This window comes from Sus scrofa, chromosome 1 (genome assembly GCF_000003025.6).
Source record: "Sus scrofa isolate TJ Tabasco breed Duroc chromosome 1, Sscrofa11.1, whole genome shotgun sequence".
Lineage (NCBI taxonomy): Eukaryota > Metazoa > Chordata > Mammalia > Artiodactyla > Suidae > Sus > Sus scrofa.
Window position 1 is genome coordinate 50,908,222 of NC_010443.5, and position 15,089 is coordinate 50,923,310.

A 15,089-nucleotide genomic window follows, 5' to 3' on the forward strand; every position below is an offset into this window, starting at 1 on the left:
TCCCCTTTGCAAAGATTAAAGAGATAAGTTCATATCTAGCAGTATGAAAGGTAGTTAGTTTATAAGTTATAACTCATAACCAGAATTTGAATGTGAATTTTTAAAAAGAAGTAATTTAAGCCTGAAGAGGTTCTGTGTTCTTGGACTGTGGAAAGTGAATAGGAAGGAATCCCTCATAGATTTGTCCTTTGCTTTCTTTCCATGGAAGAAGAATCAGTGAAATAATAAACCAAAGAAATCATTCTAAATCGAGAGACAGAAAGTAAATTTTAGTTACTCTATCCCTTTGCAGATTCTGTGTTCTATACAGAATGAATGAGTCTGGCCAAATTATCTAAGTTTATTTTTGACTTTAAGCCTTTCTGATTTTAAGTTAAAGCAGGACTTAGATTTTTATTTATTTATCTATTTGCTTTATAGGGCCGCACCCTCGGCATATAGAAGTTACCAGGCTAGGGGTCAAATTAGAGCTACAGCTGCTGGCCTATGCCACAGCCACAGCAACCCCAGATCCAAGCCACATCTGTGACCTACACCACAGCTCACAGCAACACTGGATTCCTGGCCCACTCAGTGAGGCCAGGGATTGAACTTGCATCCTCATGGATACTAGTTAGATTTGTTTCTGCTGCGCCATAACAGGAACTCCAGGAATTAGATTTTTAAGTGCCTACTAAACATATGACACTTACAGATAAGTATATCTGAGTATTATAGCCAGGGGTAACGATCAGGGAAAACCTGCTCCAGGAAGCTGCCAGGAGCCAGCCGAGGAGCATTTGAAGTTTGTGTGCTTGTGGCCATTTAATCCCCCAATTCTCTTCCAGATTTGAGTGTTTGTAGTAACACAGATTGTCCTGTTTTTTGTTTAAAAAAAGGAAGGTATGTCTATCAGTTTAAATATTCAGTTGAAAATTATTGCTTGCTTTGTGACTACAATCTGTGCTTTCTTTGAAATGATTTTGCTTAGCAAAATCTTGCCTATATTGGAGGTTCGAGAATGTGAAATAGATTATGTTAATCTGAGAATTATATATAGTTACAGGCTGATAATTATGTATTTGAGAATGTTATTAAAGAATTGGTACTTTTAATGGTAGGCTAATTAGTTTAAAAAATGATTGAGAGAGACAGTAATGACCAAATACAAGTAAGGGTAGTTCTTAAAAATTTATGTATTTGTATAGCTAACAAAAAATGAACTCATATAACAACTAAGTTAGGAATTCTTTTTTTTTTTTTTTGTCTTTTTAGGGCTGCACCTGCAGCAATATGGAGGTTCCCAGGCTAGGGGTCGAATCAGAGCTGCAGCCGTTGGCCTGCGCCAGAGCCACAGCAACACAGGATCTGAGCCGTCTCTTCGACCTACACCACAGCTCAAGGAAATGCCAGATTCTTAACCCACTGACTGAGGCCAGGGATAGAACCTGCATCCTCATGGATGCTAGTCGGGTTCATTAACCACTGAGCCATGACGGGAACTCCAGGAATTCTTTTTTTTCTTCTTTTTAGGGCCACATCTGCAGCATATGGAAATTCCCAGGCTAGGGGTCGAATTGGAGCTGCAACTGCTGGCCTATACCACAGCCACAACAACACTGGATCCAAGCCGCATCTGTAACCTGTGCCACAGCTTTCGACAATGCTGGATCCTTAATGCACTGATCGAGGACAGGGATCAAATCCTCATCCTCAAGAATACTAGTTGGGTTCTTAACCCACTAAGCCATAACAGGAACTCCAAGTTATGAATTCTTTAGCTGGTTGAAGAAATGACCTTGTAAGAATGGTTTGAGAAATGAATGAGTGAATGCATAGAATATTTTATTTTCTTGGTTTAAGAGAGGTATGCTATATAGTCAATGGAACATTATTCAGCCATAAAAAATAATGAAACCATGCCATTTGCAACAACATGGATGGACTTTGATCATGTTATGCTAATAGGTCAAACGGAAAGACAGGTACCTATGATCTCACTTATATGTGGACTCTTAAATAAACAAAAACCAAGCTCATGGACACAGAAAACATACTGGTGGTTGTCAGAAACAAGGGTGAGGGTGGGAGGTGGGTGAAATGGGCTAAGGGAGTTAAAAAGTAGAAACTTGGAGTTATAAAATAAGTAATCTATGGGGATGTCATGTACAACATGGTGAATAGTTAATAATACTATATTGTATATTTGGAAGTTTATAAGAGTAGATTCTAAAAGTTTTCACACATTAAAATATTTGTGTAACAATACTGGTGGTGAATGTTAACTAGACTTACTGTGGTGATTATATCTCAATATACAGAAATATTGAACCATTATTTTATGGTTCAATATAACATTTTACATCAGACAATCTAAAAAAAAAAAGAGGGCTAGGCTTTCAAGTTGAGAATCCAGTAGATGTAGGTCTTTGCATCCTGTCCTGCCCAGCATTTTTTTTTTTTTGTATAAGTGAAAACGAGCAAGATAGTTTCTGTTGAGCTCCTGAGAACTAGAAAAATATTATATTTAAAATGCAGCTGATAGTGTGGACTCATGAGGAGACCATATAGGCATACCTTGGAGATACTGAAAGTTGGGTTCCAGACCACTGCAGTAAAGCAAATATTGCAGTGAAGCAAGTCACGTGAATGTTTTGGTTTCCCAGTGCATATAAAGGTCATGTTTACAGTATACTGTAGTCTGTTAAGTGTACAATAAAAAAGCACTGTATTTAATTTTAAAAACTTGATTGCTAAAGTGCTCACCATCATCTGAGCCTTCAGTGTGTTATAATCTTTTTGCTGGTGGAGGGTCTTGTCTCGATGTTGATGGCTACTAGCTGATCATAAGGGTGGTGGTTGCAAATGGTTGAGATTGCTAGGAAATTTCTTAAAATAAGAAAAAAATGAATTTTGCTGCATTGATTGACTCTTCACAAACCATTTTGCTGTACAGTGTGAGGCAGTTTGACAACATTTTACCCACAGTGGGACTTTTAAAATTGGAGTAAATCCTCTCAAACTCTTTTGCTGTTTTATCAACTAAGTTTATGTCATAACCTAAATCCTTTGTTGTCTTCTCAGCGTCTTTACTAGGAGTGGATTCCATCTTAAGATCTTGAGTGGTTTCTTAAGAAACCACTGTCTTTGCTGATCCATAAGAATCATCTCTTTATCCTTTAAATTTTTTCATGAGATTGCAACGATTCTGTTACATCATCAGGTTCCACTTCTCATTTTAGTTCTCTTACTTTTTCCACTACATGTGCAGTTACTTCCTCCACTGAAATCTTGAACCCCTCAGAGTCATCCATGAGGATTTGAGCTTCCTCCAAACTCTTGTGAAGGTGGATATTTGGACCTCTTCCCATGAATCATGAATGTTTATCATAGCATTTAGGATGGTGAATCCTTTCCAGAAGATTTTCAACTGGCCTTGCCCAGATCTATCAGAAGAATCACTATGGCAGCTGTAGTGTTAGGAAATAATGTTTCTTTTCTCTTTTTTGTCTTTTTAGGGCTGTACCCACAGCATATGGAGGTTCCCAGGCTAGGGGTTGAATCTGAGCTGTAGCCGCCGGCCTACGCCACAGCCACAGCAACACAGGATCCAAGCTGCATCTGTGACCTACACCACAGCTCACAGCAACACTGGATTCTTAACCCACTGATCAAGGCCAGGGATCAAACATGTGTCCTCATGGGTGCCAGTCAGATTCGTTTCCACTGAGCCATGACAGGAACTCCAGGAAATATATTTCTTGAAGAGTAAAACTTGAAAGTCAAAATGACTCCTTGATCCATGGCCTGCAAAATGGGTGTTATGTTACCAGGCGTATCTTGTTGGACATCTCCATCAGAGCTCTTGGCAGAACAAGTACATCGTCAATGAGCAGTAACATTTTGAAAGGAATCTTTTTTTCTGAGCAGTACAAGGTGTAAAATATTCAATACATCATGTTGTAAACAGATGTGCTGTCATGCAGGCTGTTTTTGTTCCATTTATACAGCATAGGCAGAGTAGATTTAGCATACTTCTTAAGAGTCCTAGGGGTTTGGGGGATGGTAAATGAGGATTTGTCTTTAATTTACAATTGCTAACTGTGTTAGCCCCTAACAAGAGAGTCAGCCTGTCCTTTGAAGCTTTGAAACCAGGTATTGACTTCTCCTCTCTAGCTATGAAAGTCCTAGATGGCATCTTCTTCCAGTGGAAGACTGTTTCATCTACAGTGAAAATCTATTGCTCGTGTATCTATCTTTAATTATCTTAGCTCAACCTTCTAGAGAACTTGCTGCAGCTTCTACATCAGCGCTCTCTGTTTTACCTTGTACTTTGATGTTACCAAGAAAGTGTCTTTCCTTAAACCTCGTGAACCAATATCTGCTGGCTTCAAATTTCTGTATCTTCCCACCTCTCTCACACTTCATACGACTGAAGGGAGTTAGGGTCTTGCTCTGGATTAGACTTGTATGTAAGGCAATGGTCTAGCTGGTTTGATCTTCTATCCAGGCCACTAAAACCTTTTCTGTATCAGCACTAAGACTGTTTTCACTTTCTTACCGTTTATGTGTTTATTGGAGTAGCACTTTTAACTTCCTTCAATAACTTTTATTTATTTTTTTGCATTCACAACTTGGCTCTTTAGTGCAAAAGGCCTATTTTTGTCCTGTCTTGGCTTTTGGCATGTCTTCTTCACTAAGCTTAATCATTTTCAGCTTTTGATTTAAAGTGAGAGACATGGGACTGTTCCTTTCCATTAACACTTAGAGTCCCCTGTAAGGTTATTAATTGGCCTGATTTCAGTATTGCTGTGTCTCAGGGAAGAGGGAGGCCTGAGGAGGGGGAGAGAGACTGTAGACCACCGGTCAGTGGAGCACTCAGATCACACAAAAGGTTTAAGTTGACAGTCTTATATTGATGTGGTTCATGGTGCCTCAAAATAATTACAGAGTAACATCAAAGGTCACTGATGACAGCTCACCATAATAAATAATAAATAATAGTGAAAAGTTTGAAATATTGTGAGAATGCCAGAATGTGACACAGAGACACAAAGTGAGCAAATGCTGTGGGGGAAAATGGTGCCAGTAGTCTCATTCCACTCATGTCACCATATACCATTGATCTGTAAGCACTGTGCTAGCCGTGAAGCACCTTATAGGGAAGTGCAGTACAATGAGGTCTGCCTGTTTGCTAGATAACCTGCCATCAGCAAAGGGTGTCCTGTGGGCCAGTGGTGCCACAGAAGGAGGTGCAGCTAATTTGCTCATAGAGACCCCAGGGCATGCCCAACCTCTGTTCACAGGCCCCGTCAGCTGGGGTGGGCAAGTACTCTGAAGTGTGGGATGTTCACATAAAGGATTTATTACATGCTTGAAAACAATTACATTAAGATTAAATTTGTATATTCTCTGTTGGGGGCCTAATATGTACAGTGTATTATTTCAAGTTCAATGATCGTGTTTGCTAGTTTTTTTTTTATAACAAATAAATGCTCTCTGCTTTATTTCTATAACTATGTTTCATATGCTACATTACACTAACTTTATCGAAAATATCTGTAATTAATTGGGGCTTAAAAGTCCTGGTTGCTTTATGTAAAAAAAAAAAAAAAAAGTAATACATCTGATTATTTACTTTAAAGCTGCAGAAGAAAGAAGATCAGCAATTGGAGCCTAAAAAAAGTACCAGCCCTAAAAAAGCTGCAGAGCCCACTGTTGATCTTTTAGGACTTGGTAAGTAATAAAAAATATAAGTCACTCTTAGGGTTACAAATCAGTTGAAACCTTTACTTGAAGTGAATACAGTGGCTTTATCATTTGTATGCCAATAGATACCTGTGAGCTGGATTTGAAAATGGTATGATGAGTTTGCTGAGTTCTCACAAAAAAGGAAGTCTTTAATGAGGGAGCTAGTATCTGTCAGCACTGCCTTCACAGAAGTACAAGTAATGAGTCCTTGGGGAAAGAGGAGATATCAAAGTCATCTTCAAAGGCTTGGTGGACTGTGACACTTCAACATTTAAAATGAAGAATAGATTCTCTTTTTCCTCCCACCCCCACGCCTTTATTTAGTTTCATTGCGGTGGGGAGGTTTCCTTGGCAAAATAATTGAGTAGCCTTACTGTAAAATGTGCTATTTTAAAGTAAACTTTAATTTGGTCAACGAAAGCAAAACATTTCAAACCTAGATCTAGTGGCTAGATTCATTTTATATGTCTGATGACAATAAGAAGAGCTCATTTTAATTTAATGTTGCCTAAGTTCTCATGGCTGACAGATACATGTTGTCTGCCTGGTAGGTCAACTGGCTTCGATGCAGGGAGTGCTTGTACTGTCCTTATCTACAAATGTTGTCAGCTTTATTTTTCCTTCTCTTCCTTCTAAAATAGCTTGATAAGTTGTCATTTTTAGTAATATCTGAGCCTTCAATAATTAATTTAGAACTTTTTTTTGTAGTTTAGAGAAAGATGAACAATTAAAGCAAAAGAGTGAAAGATAGTTGAAGGGTAGAGTGAAACTTCATATACTGCTTTTCTAAAAATTAATCTTTGTTCTTCTTGAGTAGATTGTTTTCTGTTTTAAGAATTACAATTGAGGAGTTCCCATCGTGGCTCAGCGGTAACGAACCCAGTTAGTATCCATGAGGTTGTGGGTTTGATCCCTCGCCTCGCTCAGTGGGTCAGAGATCTGGAGTTGCTGTGGCTGTGGTGTAGGCTGACAGCTACAGCTCTCATTCAGCCCTTAGCCTGGGAAATTCCATATGCCTTGAGTGCTGCCCTTAAAAAAAAAAAAGAATTACAATGGAATGTTTTATTCATTTTTTAGGAAGCTGGTATATCATGCAGATACACTTCCTATAGGTAAAAATCTTCTATGGTGGTGAAAATAAGTGATATATTAGAAAAATAATAAAAAAAAACTTGTAATTTTGAAAATAGGGCTCAGTCCAAAGGCTCTAAATATAATTATGATGAAATATAGTCCTCATAATTTCTGTGTTTTGTTTTCTGTGCTGTAAATGAGAGAAAAGAAAAAAGACTTATTACCAAAGGAAGAAGATATCTTACTAAGGGTATAGGCATATTTGTCTGCACTGCAGCATTTTCTTTCCAGTCTAAGTGCCTGCGTGGTTTATCAGTGTATAACTTAGAAATGTGAGATATAAACTTGACCTGACTCTTACCCTGCAGACTCATTCATGAAGTGCCCAGGCATCATGGTAGGCACTAGGGACATAGGTATGAAAGAGGACAGATGAAAATACCAGGCGTTGGAGCTTTCACTCTGTCTGGGGAAACAGTGAAGAATCAATTAAGTAAACTGTATCATGGGTCATGTATGTAAGTGCTATAGATGAATATAGTGGTTATGGAGTTTCTGTCGTGGCTTAGCAGTAACGAACCCTGACTAGTATCCATGAGGACGAGGGTTCAATCCCTGGCCTCGCTTAGTGGGTTAAGGATCTGGCGTTGCTGTGAGTTGTGGTGTAGGTTGCAGGCACAGCTCAGATCCTGGGCTGGCAGTTATAGCTCCAATTTGACCCCTAACTTGGGAACCTCTGTATGCCTTGGGTGCTGCCCTAAAAAAACAAAAGTAAGATAAAACAGAGTGGTTATAATTTTAAATAGGGTGGAGGCTTTGAGGGGCTCACTGCGCAAAGACCAGAGGAAGTGGGACACTCAGCCATGTGTCAGTAACACGTGTGGCTCCAGAGGGATGAGATAGGTGGTGGTCTGGAGAGCGTAGTGACCAGAGAGGCTGGCACACTGTGACACACTTCAGCTTTTACTCTGAGTGTCCTAGAAACATATTAGAGGGATTTGAGCAAAGAAGTACCTCATCTGACTTGAGTTTTTGAAGAATTTTCTAACTACTATGTTAAGAATAGATTGTAGCAAGGCAGGGCTGGAGTCAGGGAGACCAGTGAGCAAAGTATTACAGTAAAACAGGAGAGAGGGGATGATAGCTTAGGGCAAGTGGTGATGTTGGGAGTTAAAAGAAGTGTAGTCAGGTTCTGCGTATATATTAAAAATAGAGCCTGACCAGTGGAAATTATCAGATGTTACTCTTTGGGAATGAACTTGTAGAACAAGCAGATCAATCTGCTAATTTGGGACAAGAAAATTTACTTTAGTGATTTCCTGAATATCAGGGAGCAGATGGGGTGTGGGGGGGCAGATGGAGTGACTGGCTGCAGTTACTCAGCTGTTGCCATAGTACTCTGTGTAGTCATAACTCTTAGAGCTTGACATCTGACGTCAGTAAACTCTCTGCCAATTTCTGGTGCATCTCTGCTAGAAATTCATTTGGTTTTTCTACCTTCTGGTTGTTTCACCATCACATCTCATGTCTCCACTTTACAAGCTCTTATCAGTGTTTCCCTGTCTTCTGCCACCCAGTCTCGAAGGCATCACCTCTCTCTGGTATCAGTTTCTGTGATAGCTGTGGCTGGCAGCAGTTAACATTTCTTTCTTTCACTCACTCACTGACTCACTCACTCAGTCATCTGTGAGTCTCTGAAGGCAATAGCATAAAGATCAGGCGTAGGTCGCAGCTGCGGCTCAGAATCAGTCCCTGGCCTGGGAATTTCCATATGCCACGGTGTGGCCATAAAATAAATTAAAAAACTTTTTTTCTGCACAGAAACAAAGGATAAAACACAGAAAGCGCTCTAGTTAACTTTTTTCATTTTTACAAGTTTTATTGAAACATATTTGATTTACAATGTTGCGATGATTTCTGCTGTACAACAAATAATTCAGTTTTATGCAGTTGCCTTTTTTCTTTTCTTTTTTTTTTTAATTTTTATTTTTTCCATTATAACCAACACTGAAACCAGTTGGTTTACAGTGCTCTGTCAGTTTCTGCTCTACAGCAAAGTGACTCAATCCCGAATATGTATACATTCTTTTTCTCACATTATCCATCATGCTCCATCGTAAGTGACTAGATGTAGTTCCCTGTTCTATACAGCAGGATCTCATTGTTTATCCACTCCAAAGGCAATAGTTTGCATCAGTTAACCCCAGATTCCCAGGCCATCCCGCTCACTCTCCCTCCCTCTCCAGTTACCTTTAAAGCAGAAATCCCTACAGGAAACTTCTGTTTCAAAGTCCACACAGTAATAAAATAAAACAAGTTTGTGACTGAGCTAACTCAGTGCATGCATAGCCCAGCCCTGGACACATCAGTGGCCCAGGAACCATGCAGTGAACAGATCCCTGGGAAGTCTGTGTGCTTGTGTGCATGCCATTCTTTCCAGGGAGGGGTGAGGAAGAGGAGTGCTCTATCTAGCACAAGTGCCCAAAGTAATTGTATAGTCTATTATGTTTTTCAGATATGATTTAAAACTTAATAAAAATTTGTATCATTTCTGTTCAGTGTACATTACAGACGGTTACTACCCTTTTCAATAGGACATCTTCAGAATTGGGTGTTTTTTTTTTCATTTTTAAAAAATAAAGTTTATTAGATCATAATGTATTGTCTGAATTTACCACCTTTGTCAAAAGTGAACTTAAAGCTTCCAGTGTAGCCTATAATTCCTCAATCAAAGTCAGCAACTTATGGACAGCTTCAGCATCTACAGTTGACCTTTCACTAGCCAGACAAACTTCCCTAAATAATCGTAATGACTGAGTCATCTTCTCGAATTCTCTTGCTTTTCTGTGTCCCTTTTGAATAACCTCCTCTGGACAGAATTGGTTTTATTTTGTGTGGTCATACCTGTGGTGAGAGAACATGCAGGTGGTTGATACTTTGCTGGGAGAGAACTGACTGCAGACAGCTGCTTGCACATGGTCCTGAGTCCCAGCAGCAGAGGGCAACAGACAGGCGGCTTGGAAAAATGGCCCTAGAAACAGGTGGAGGAGGGGAATTCCCGTTGTGGCTCGGCAGGTTAAGAACCTGACATAGTGTCAGTGAGGATGCAGGTTTGATCCCTGGCTTTGCTCAGTGGGTTAGGGATCCGGGATTGCCAAAGATATGTTGTAGTTTGCTGATGATGTGCCTCAGATCTGGCATTGCCCTGGCTGTGGTGCAGGCCTGCAGTTGCAGCTCCAATTCAGCCCCTAGCCTGGGAACTTCCACATGCCACAGGTACAGCTGTAAAAGAAAAAGAAAAAAAAGAAATAGGTGGAGGAGGGCACAGTGCTCTCTCAGACTGGGGCAGTCAGCAAGTGGCACAGCTTGGCAGTGGTGCTGCAGCAGCCTGGGATTTCCAGGAACTGTGCCAACAACAGGACAGGACAGCGGATAGAGGGTGCTCAGATGTTTGAAGGAGTCCAGATAACCTGTATGTGAGGTGACTTCTGACTGCAAGTAACTGAGCCTGAAAGTGGCTCACATGGGGGATGTTTAATGATTGCACTGGTTGAGAAATTTGGAGGCCTGGCAGCTCAGATGAATACTGAGGCCAGGAGCCAGGCTCTTCTTCCTTCTCCACATCCTCATCCTTGCCGTCAGCATGTAGGTGGTGCAGCTCCCAGCACCTCAGCTTCACAGGACCACATCCAGACCATGGTTTCTCTTCATAAGCCTCTTTTCTCAGGAGGGAAATGTTTCCCAGAAAACTACCCTCAGCAGAGTTCTCAGAGTCCCCCTGGCCAGAATTGGATTATATGACATCTCTCTAGTTGCAGGAGAGGCTAGGAAACAACGTTTAGCTTCTGGAGGGCGAGTCTGGCTTTGTCAGCAAGAAGCACCTGTGTGACTTGACTCAAGTATTAATTATTATTACTTTAAGAAACACTGAGATAGTGCATACTGTGTACCAGGCACTGTTTTGAGTGTTTATAGATATTTATTCATTGAATCTTTGCAACAGCCCTCAAGTTGGTGAACTGTCACTGTTTTCATTGTACAATTGAAGAAACCTAAGGCACAGAGAGGTTAAGTAAGTTGCCCAAAGTCAGAGTTAGTAGATTACAGAGCCAGATCCACATCCTTAACTATTACACTATGTTGAGCTCTGATAGAAAATGAAAATCTAAGACTATCAGGTAACATTGTGGCCAACAAAACAGACACTAGACCCATTTGTCAAGTAGAGAGGTGGCCGCATTGACGTTAGAGGCAGTAAACTGTCGTTTGTCTGCGCGTGTGGAGGAGATGTCCAGATTGTGCTGAGCAGCCTGGGGCTCCTGATGGAAACGGGTCGTAGGGCCTGTGGAGGACTTGCTGCTCCATAGAAACACTGAGGAAAGCGGGTGGCCTCAAAGAAATCTAACTTGTCACTGTGTTAAATATTTAGAAAAACATGTTTTATACAGTTTGAATCCTATTTAGGTAGTTGTCTTTCGAGGTTATAAAGTGGTACAGAAGTATTTGAGGTACCTATCAAATATATTTTAAATTATATACATATATACATCATTTAAAAAAAAAATACAGGAGTTCCCATCATGGCACAGTGGTTAACGAATCCGACTAGGAACCATGAGGTTGCGGGTTCGGTCCCTGCCCTTGCTCAGTGGGTTGAGGATCCGGCGTTGCCATGAGCTGTGGTGTAGGTTGCAGACATGGCTCAGATCCCGTGTTGCTGTGGCTCTGGTGTAGGCCAGTGGCTACAGCTTCGATTGGACCCCTAGCCTGGGAACCTCCACATGCTGCTGGAGTGGCCCTAGAAAAGGCAAAAAGACAAAAACAAACAAACAAAAAACCAGTGAGTTCTTTGGAGTTTACTCCTTTTATACCACTTCTCAGCAATTTCAGATGGCAGCTCTGAATCAGTGTGTGTGTGTCCCCTGAAAGACACTGCTAGGCTCCTTGCAGTACTGTAATGCCCGCTTAGAGTGGCATCTCCCTGTTCTGAAGTCAGCCAGATTGCAGGAATGGTTCAGACCAACTTTTAAGGCCACTTGAATCATTTTAGTAAATTAGCTTAGCTACCACCTATTTAACAGTAAGAAAAATTAACTAAAAATTAAAATTGAATAGCTCCATTTAACTCTTGGGCATCTTTTTTAAGCATTTGAAAACAGTGTGAAGCTTGAAATTTTTGCTATGGTTCAAAGGAACATTTGTGACTTGAATTTACAAAGTAACATATATGGGAGTTTATTTCATTTCATAAAGCAAGTGTGTATTTTAATACAGAGGAATTCCAAGTCACATTTTCTTAAGGAAAAACCTTTAAATTCCTTGAGTAGAAAATAAAAAGGGTTCTCTGAGTAATGTGAAAATTTATAATAAAGCTTTAAGAAGAAGTTTTGCCATTAAGGAGAGCACAACTGCATCTCATGGAAGCAGCCTCTTTAATCAGTGCTGTTTCCACTTTACATTCATTCCTTTTTAGCATGATGCCACAGTAGTTATCGATGAAGAATTAGACTTGGCAGTTTTCACTGTAGCAAGGGTGTACTCAAGGCTGAATGTTCACGCTCAGTCAAAAACAGTAATGAAAAACATTAACATCCTCTTATCATATTCTTATCTGCTTTAACCTAGATTAGTAATACACGAAATCTCATGCTGCTCTTTGACATTTTTCATTATTTGTGCAAATAGATCATGACCAGATCTAATGCCTCTGACATTCAAGTAAAGGAGGAATTCAGTTAATATTTATTGAGCTCCAACAGAGTTCATGGAACTCTAGTAAATACCAGAGAATGCAGCTCTGTGTGTGCATCAGGCGGGGTGTGTACAAGTCGCAGTCTGGGTACAAGAAGACAGAGAACTCAGGGAAGAGTGTGATTATGGAAGAGAGCTGGTTATGGAAGTGAAGTTTGAAATCTGGTAGAATGCAACATTCACAATTTACATTTTCTTTTCTTCAATTGTGGGATTAATTTTCTTGCTGCTGCTAGTCAGAGGAGGAGCAGATGAGTTTTTTGTACTGTGAAAATTTATACCAAGCAAAATCTCCTGTGTCCTGGAGGTCATCTTTAGAGTGAGTGACCTCTGGGAAAGATAAGCAGCTCCCATGATAAACCAGCTCACTGTGCCTTACCTCTGTAGAGCATCTTGTGATTTCAATTCTGTCTGCATCTTCCTGAGCAGAGTGCTTTGGAGGACCTGCCAGGGGCTGTGACAGCATATGGAGAATAGAGCCGTGGGAGAGGAGTGGGAACCAAGCTGCTGCTCTGGTCTCCTCTGGACAGAGTCACGCATGGGAATGAGGTTCTGCTTTAGAGAGAGAATCCTACCTTGCCGCCGCCCTGTGGCCTAGAGAGAGGAGCCTGGGGCAGGGATTCTGGGCAGGAAGCTGTTGTGTCCGAGGCAGACTGGGGTGTGCAAACTGTGGCTGTGAGGACAGCTAGAGGAGTGCAAGGGAATGGACCCAGCGTTGCAGGGTCTCTAGGAGAACTTGGACTGAAAAGAGATTTGTAGGAGAACAGCTGTTTGAGCCAGAGGGTGGCAGAGTAGAGCAGAGACTAAGAGGGATTTGGAACCAGAGCACTGGTGCTTTTCAGAATTAGGGTCATTATTTGCCTTCTTCTCCCAAAAGAAGTAGTATTGCTTCCCTATCTTTTCCCCATGGGTCTGCTGTCACTAAGACATCTTCTAATCGTCTGTGTTCAGAAGGCGTTTCAGTTCATCAGCCACTTGCTGAGCCCCAGCTGTGTGCCAGGCGCTAATTAAGGAGGCAGCCACCAGTGCTGTCTGGGAGAGGACAAGAGAGCGTGGACTGGGCTCTAGGCTGTATCCCTGGGGCCACGGTGTGGCATCCTGGGCAGGCCTGTCAGACTAAGCCTGCTCAGATGCCATTAGGAACTAAAAATGAAATGAGTAAGGCCCTTGGCTAGGGCCTTTATAGCTGTTGGAGTTGGAATTGGAGAAGTCAGGAGGCCTGGTGGCTGGCTGTGGGTGGTGTGGCTGCAGTGCTGTGGTGCTGCCTTTCTGGGGCTCAGGAGTCCTTCAGGATGGTGGCCTGGCTGGGCGGGAGGCCAGCCCTGCCCTCATTGCCCTCTTCTAGGGAGGTGGGCAGATGCCCCAGAGCCTGTTTTAACCTTGGGTGAGGAAGGAACACTGTTTCTGTTTGGGGGGAACCAGGAAAAAGCTTCTCAGAATGGGTATAGCAGCTGAGTTTTCCAGGTCTGCCACCGGACTTCTGTTGAAATCCTGGTCTTACTATTTAAAAACTCTCTTGAGGTAATGTGAGGATTAAACGGAGATACTTTAGATATATGTAAAGCAGTGGTCAGTGTACCTGGTAATAGAACTGAAAAATATTAGTATTATAAACTCATGGACTTGGAGAACAAACTTGTGGTTGCCAGGGAGGTGGGGAGGGAGTGGGATGGACTGGAAATCTAGGGTTTATAGATGCAAACAATTGCATTTCAAGTGGATAAGCAATGAGATCCTGCTGTGTAGCACAGGGAACTATATCTAGTCACTTGTGATGGAACATAATGGAGGATAATGTGAGAAAAAGAATGTATATATGTATGTGTGACTGGGTCATTTTGCTGTACAGCAGAAAATTGACAGAACACTGTAAACCAACCATAATGGAAAAAATAAAAATCATTAAAAAATGTGTTATTAAAGTCCAAAGTGTTACATTCTTATTTCCTTTCAGTTTATAAGTTATCATTCAAAGTCTCTTGGGATGGGCCAAGAAGACACTGAATATTGCTTAAATACTTTGTGTACCTTTACTCATTTTTATTTTTGGTGTTAGATGAGTTCTGGTACAGTCACAGTTAACAGAATCGACAGCTGCATTGAAGATTTCTAGATGATAGAGGCTGGCCTTCACGACTTTGTCATAGTGAAATGCTACCTTCTTTTTAAGCATCTATCAGTGTCAGGATGTGCAGCAGGCCAGTCACTGCATGCTGGGCATGCCTTCTGTTCATGTGCGAGGTAGCACTGATTTTTAACTACTTGTTTTCTTTAGCCTAAAACGTTGAATCTTTTCTTGTAAATTTCTGGTATGTGTGCAGTGTAAATCAGTCAGCTACCAGCTACCACCTGAGATTTCAAATAAAACATCAGTCTGAAATCTTTTTGTAAAATTTATTTATTTATTTATTTATTTATTTATTTGTCTTTTGTCTTTTTAGGGCTGCATCCGCAGCATACGGAGGTTCCTAGGCTAGGGGTCAAATTGGAGCCGCAGCTGCCAGCCTACACCACCGCCACAGCAATGCAGGATC

At 41.1% G+C, this 15,089-nt stretch overlaps 1 protein-coding gene across 7 annotated transcripts in view; it reads left to right on the forward strand.

Annotated features, from left to right (window-relative positions):
- The window catches only part of SMAP1 (small ArfGAP 1), a 220,621-nt gene that overhangs the window by 186,649 nt on the left and 18,883 nt on the right, over positions 1-15,089 (forward strand). For all 7 annotated transcript variants that reach the window (XM_021089443.1, XM_021089451.1, XM_021089462.1 and 4 more), the window contains one exon: positions 5,625-5,715. In XM_021089443.1, coding sequence (XP_020945102.1) covers positions 5,625-5,715 — 91 coding nt within the window. The remainder of the gene's footprint in view (positions 1-5,624; positions 5,716-15,089) is intronic.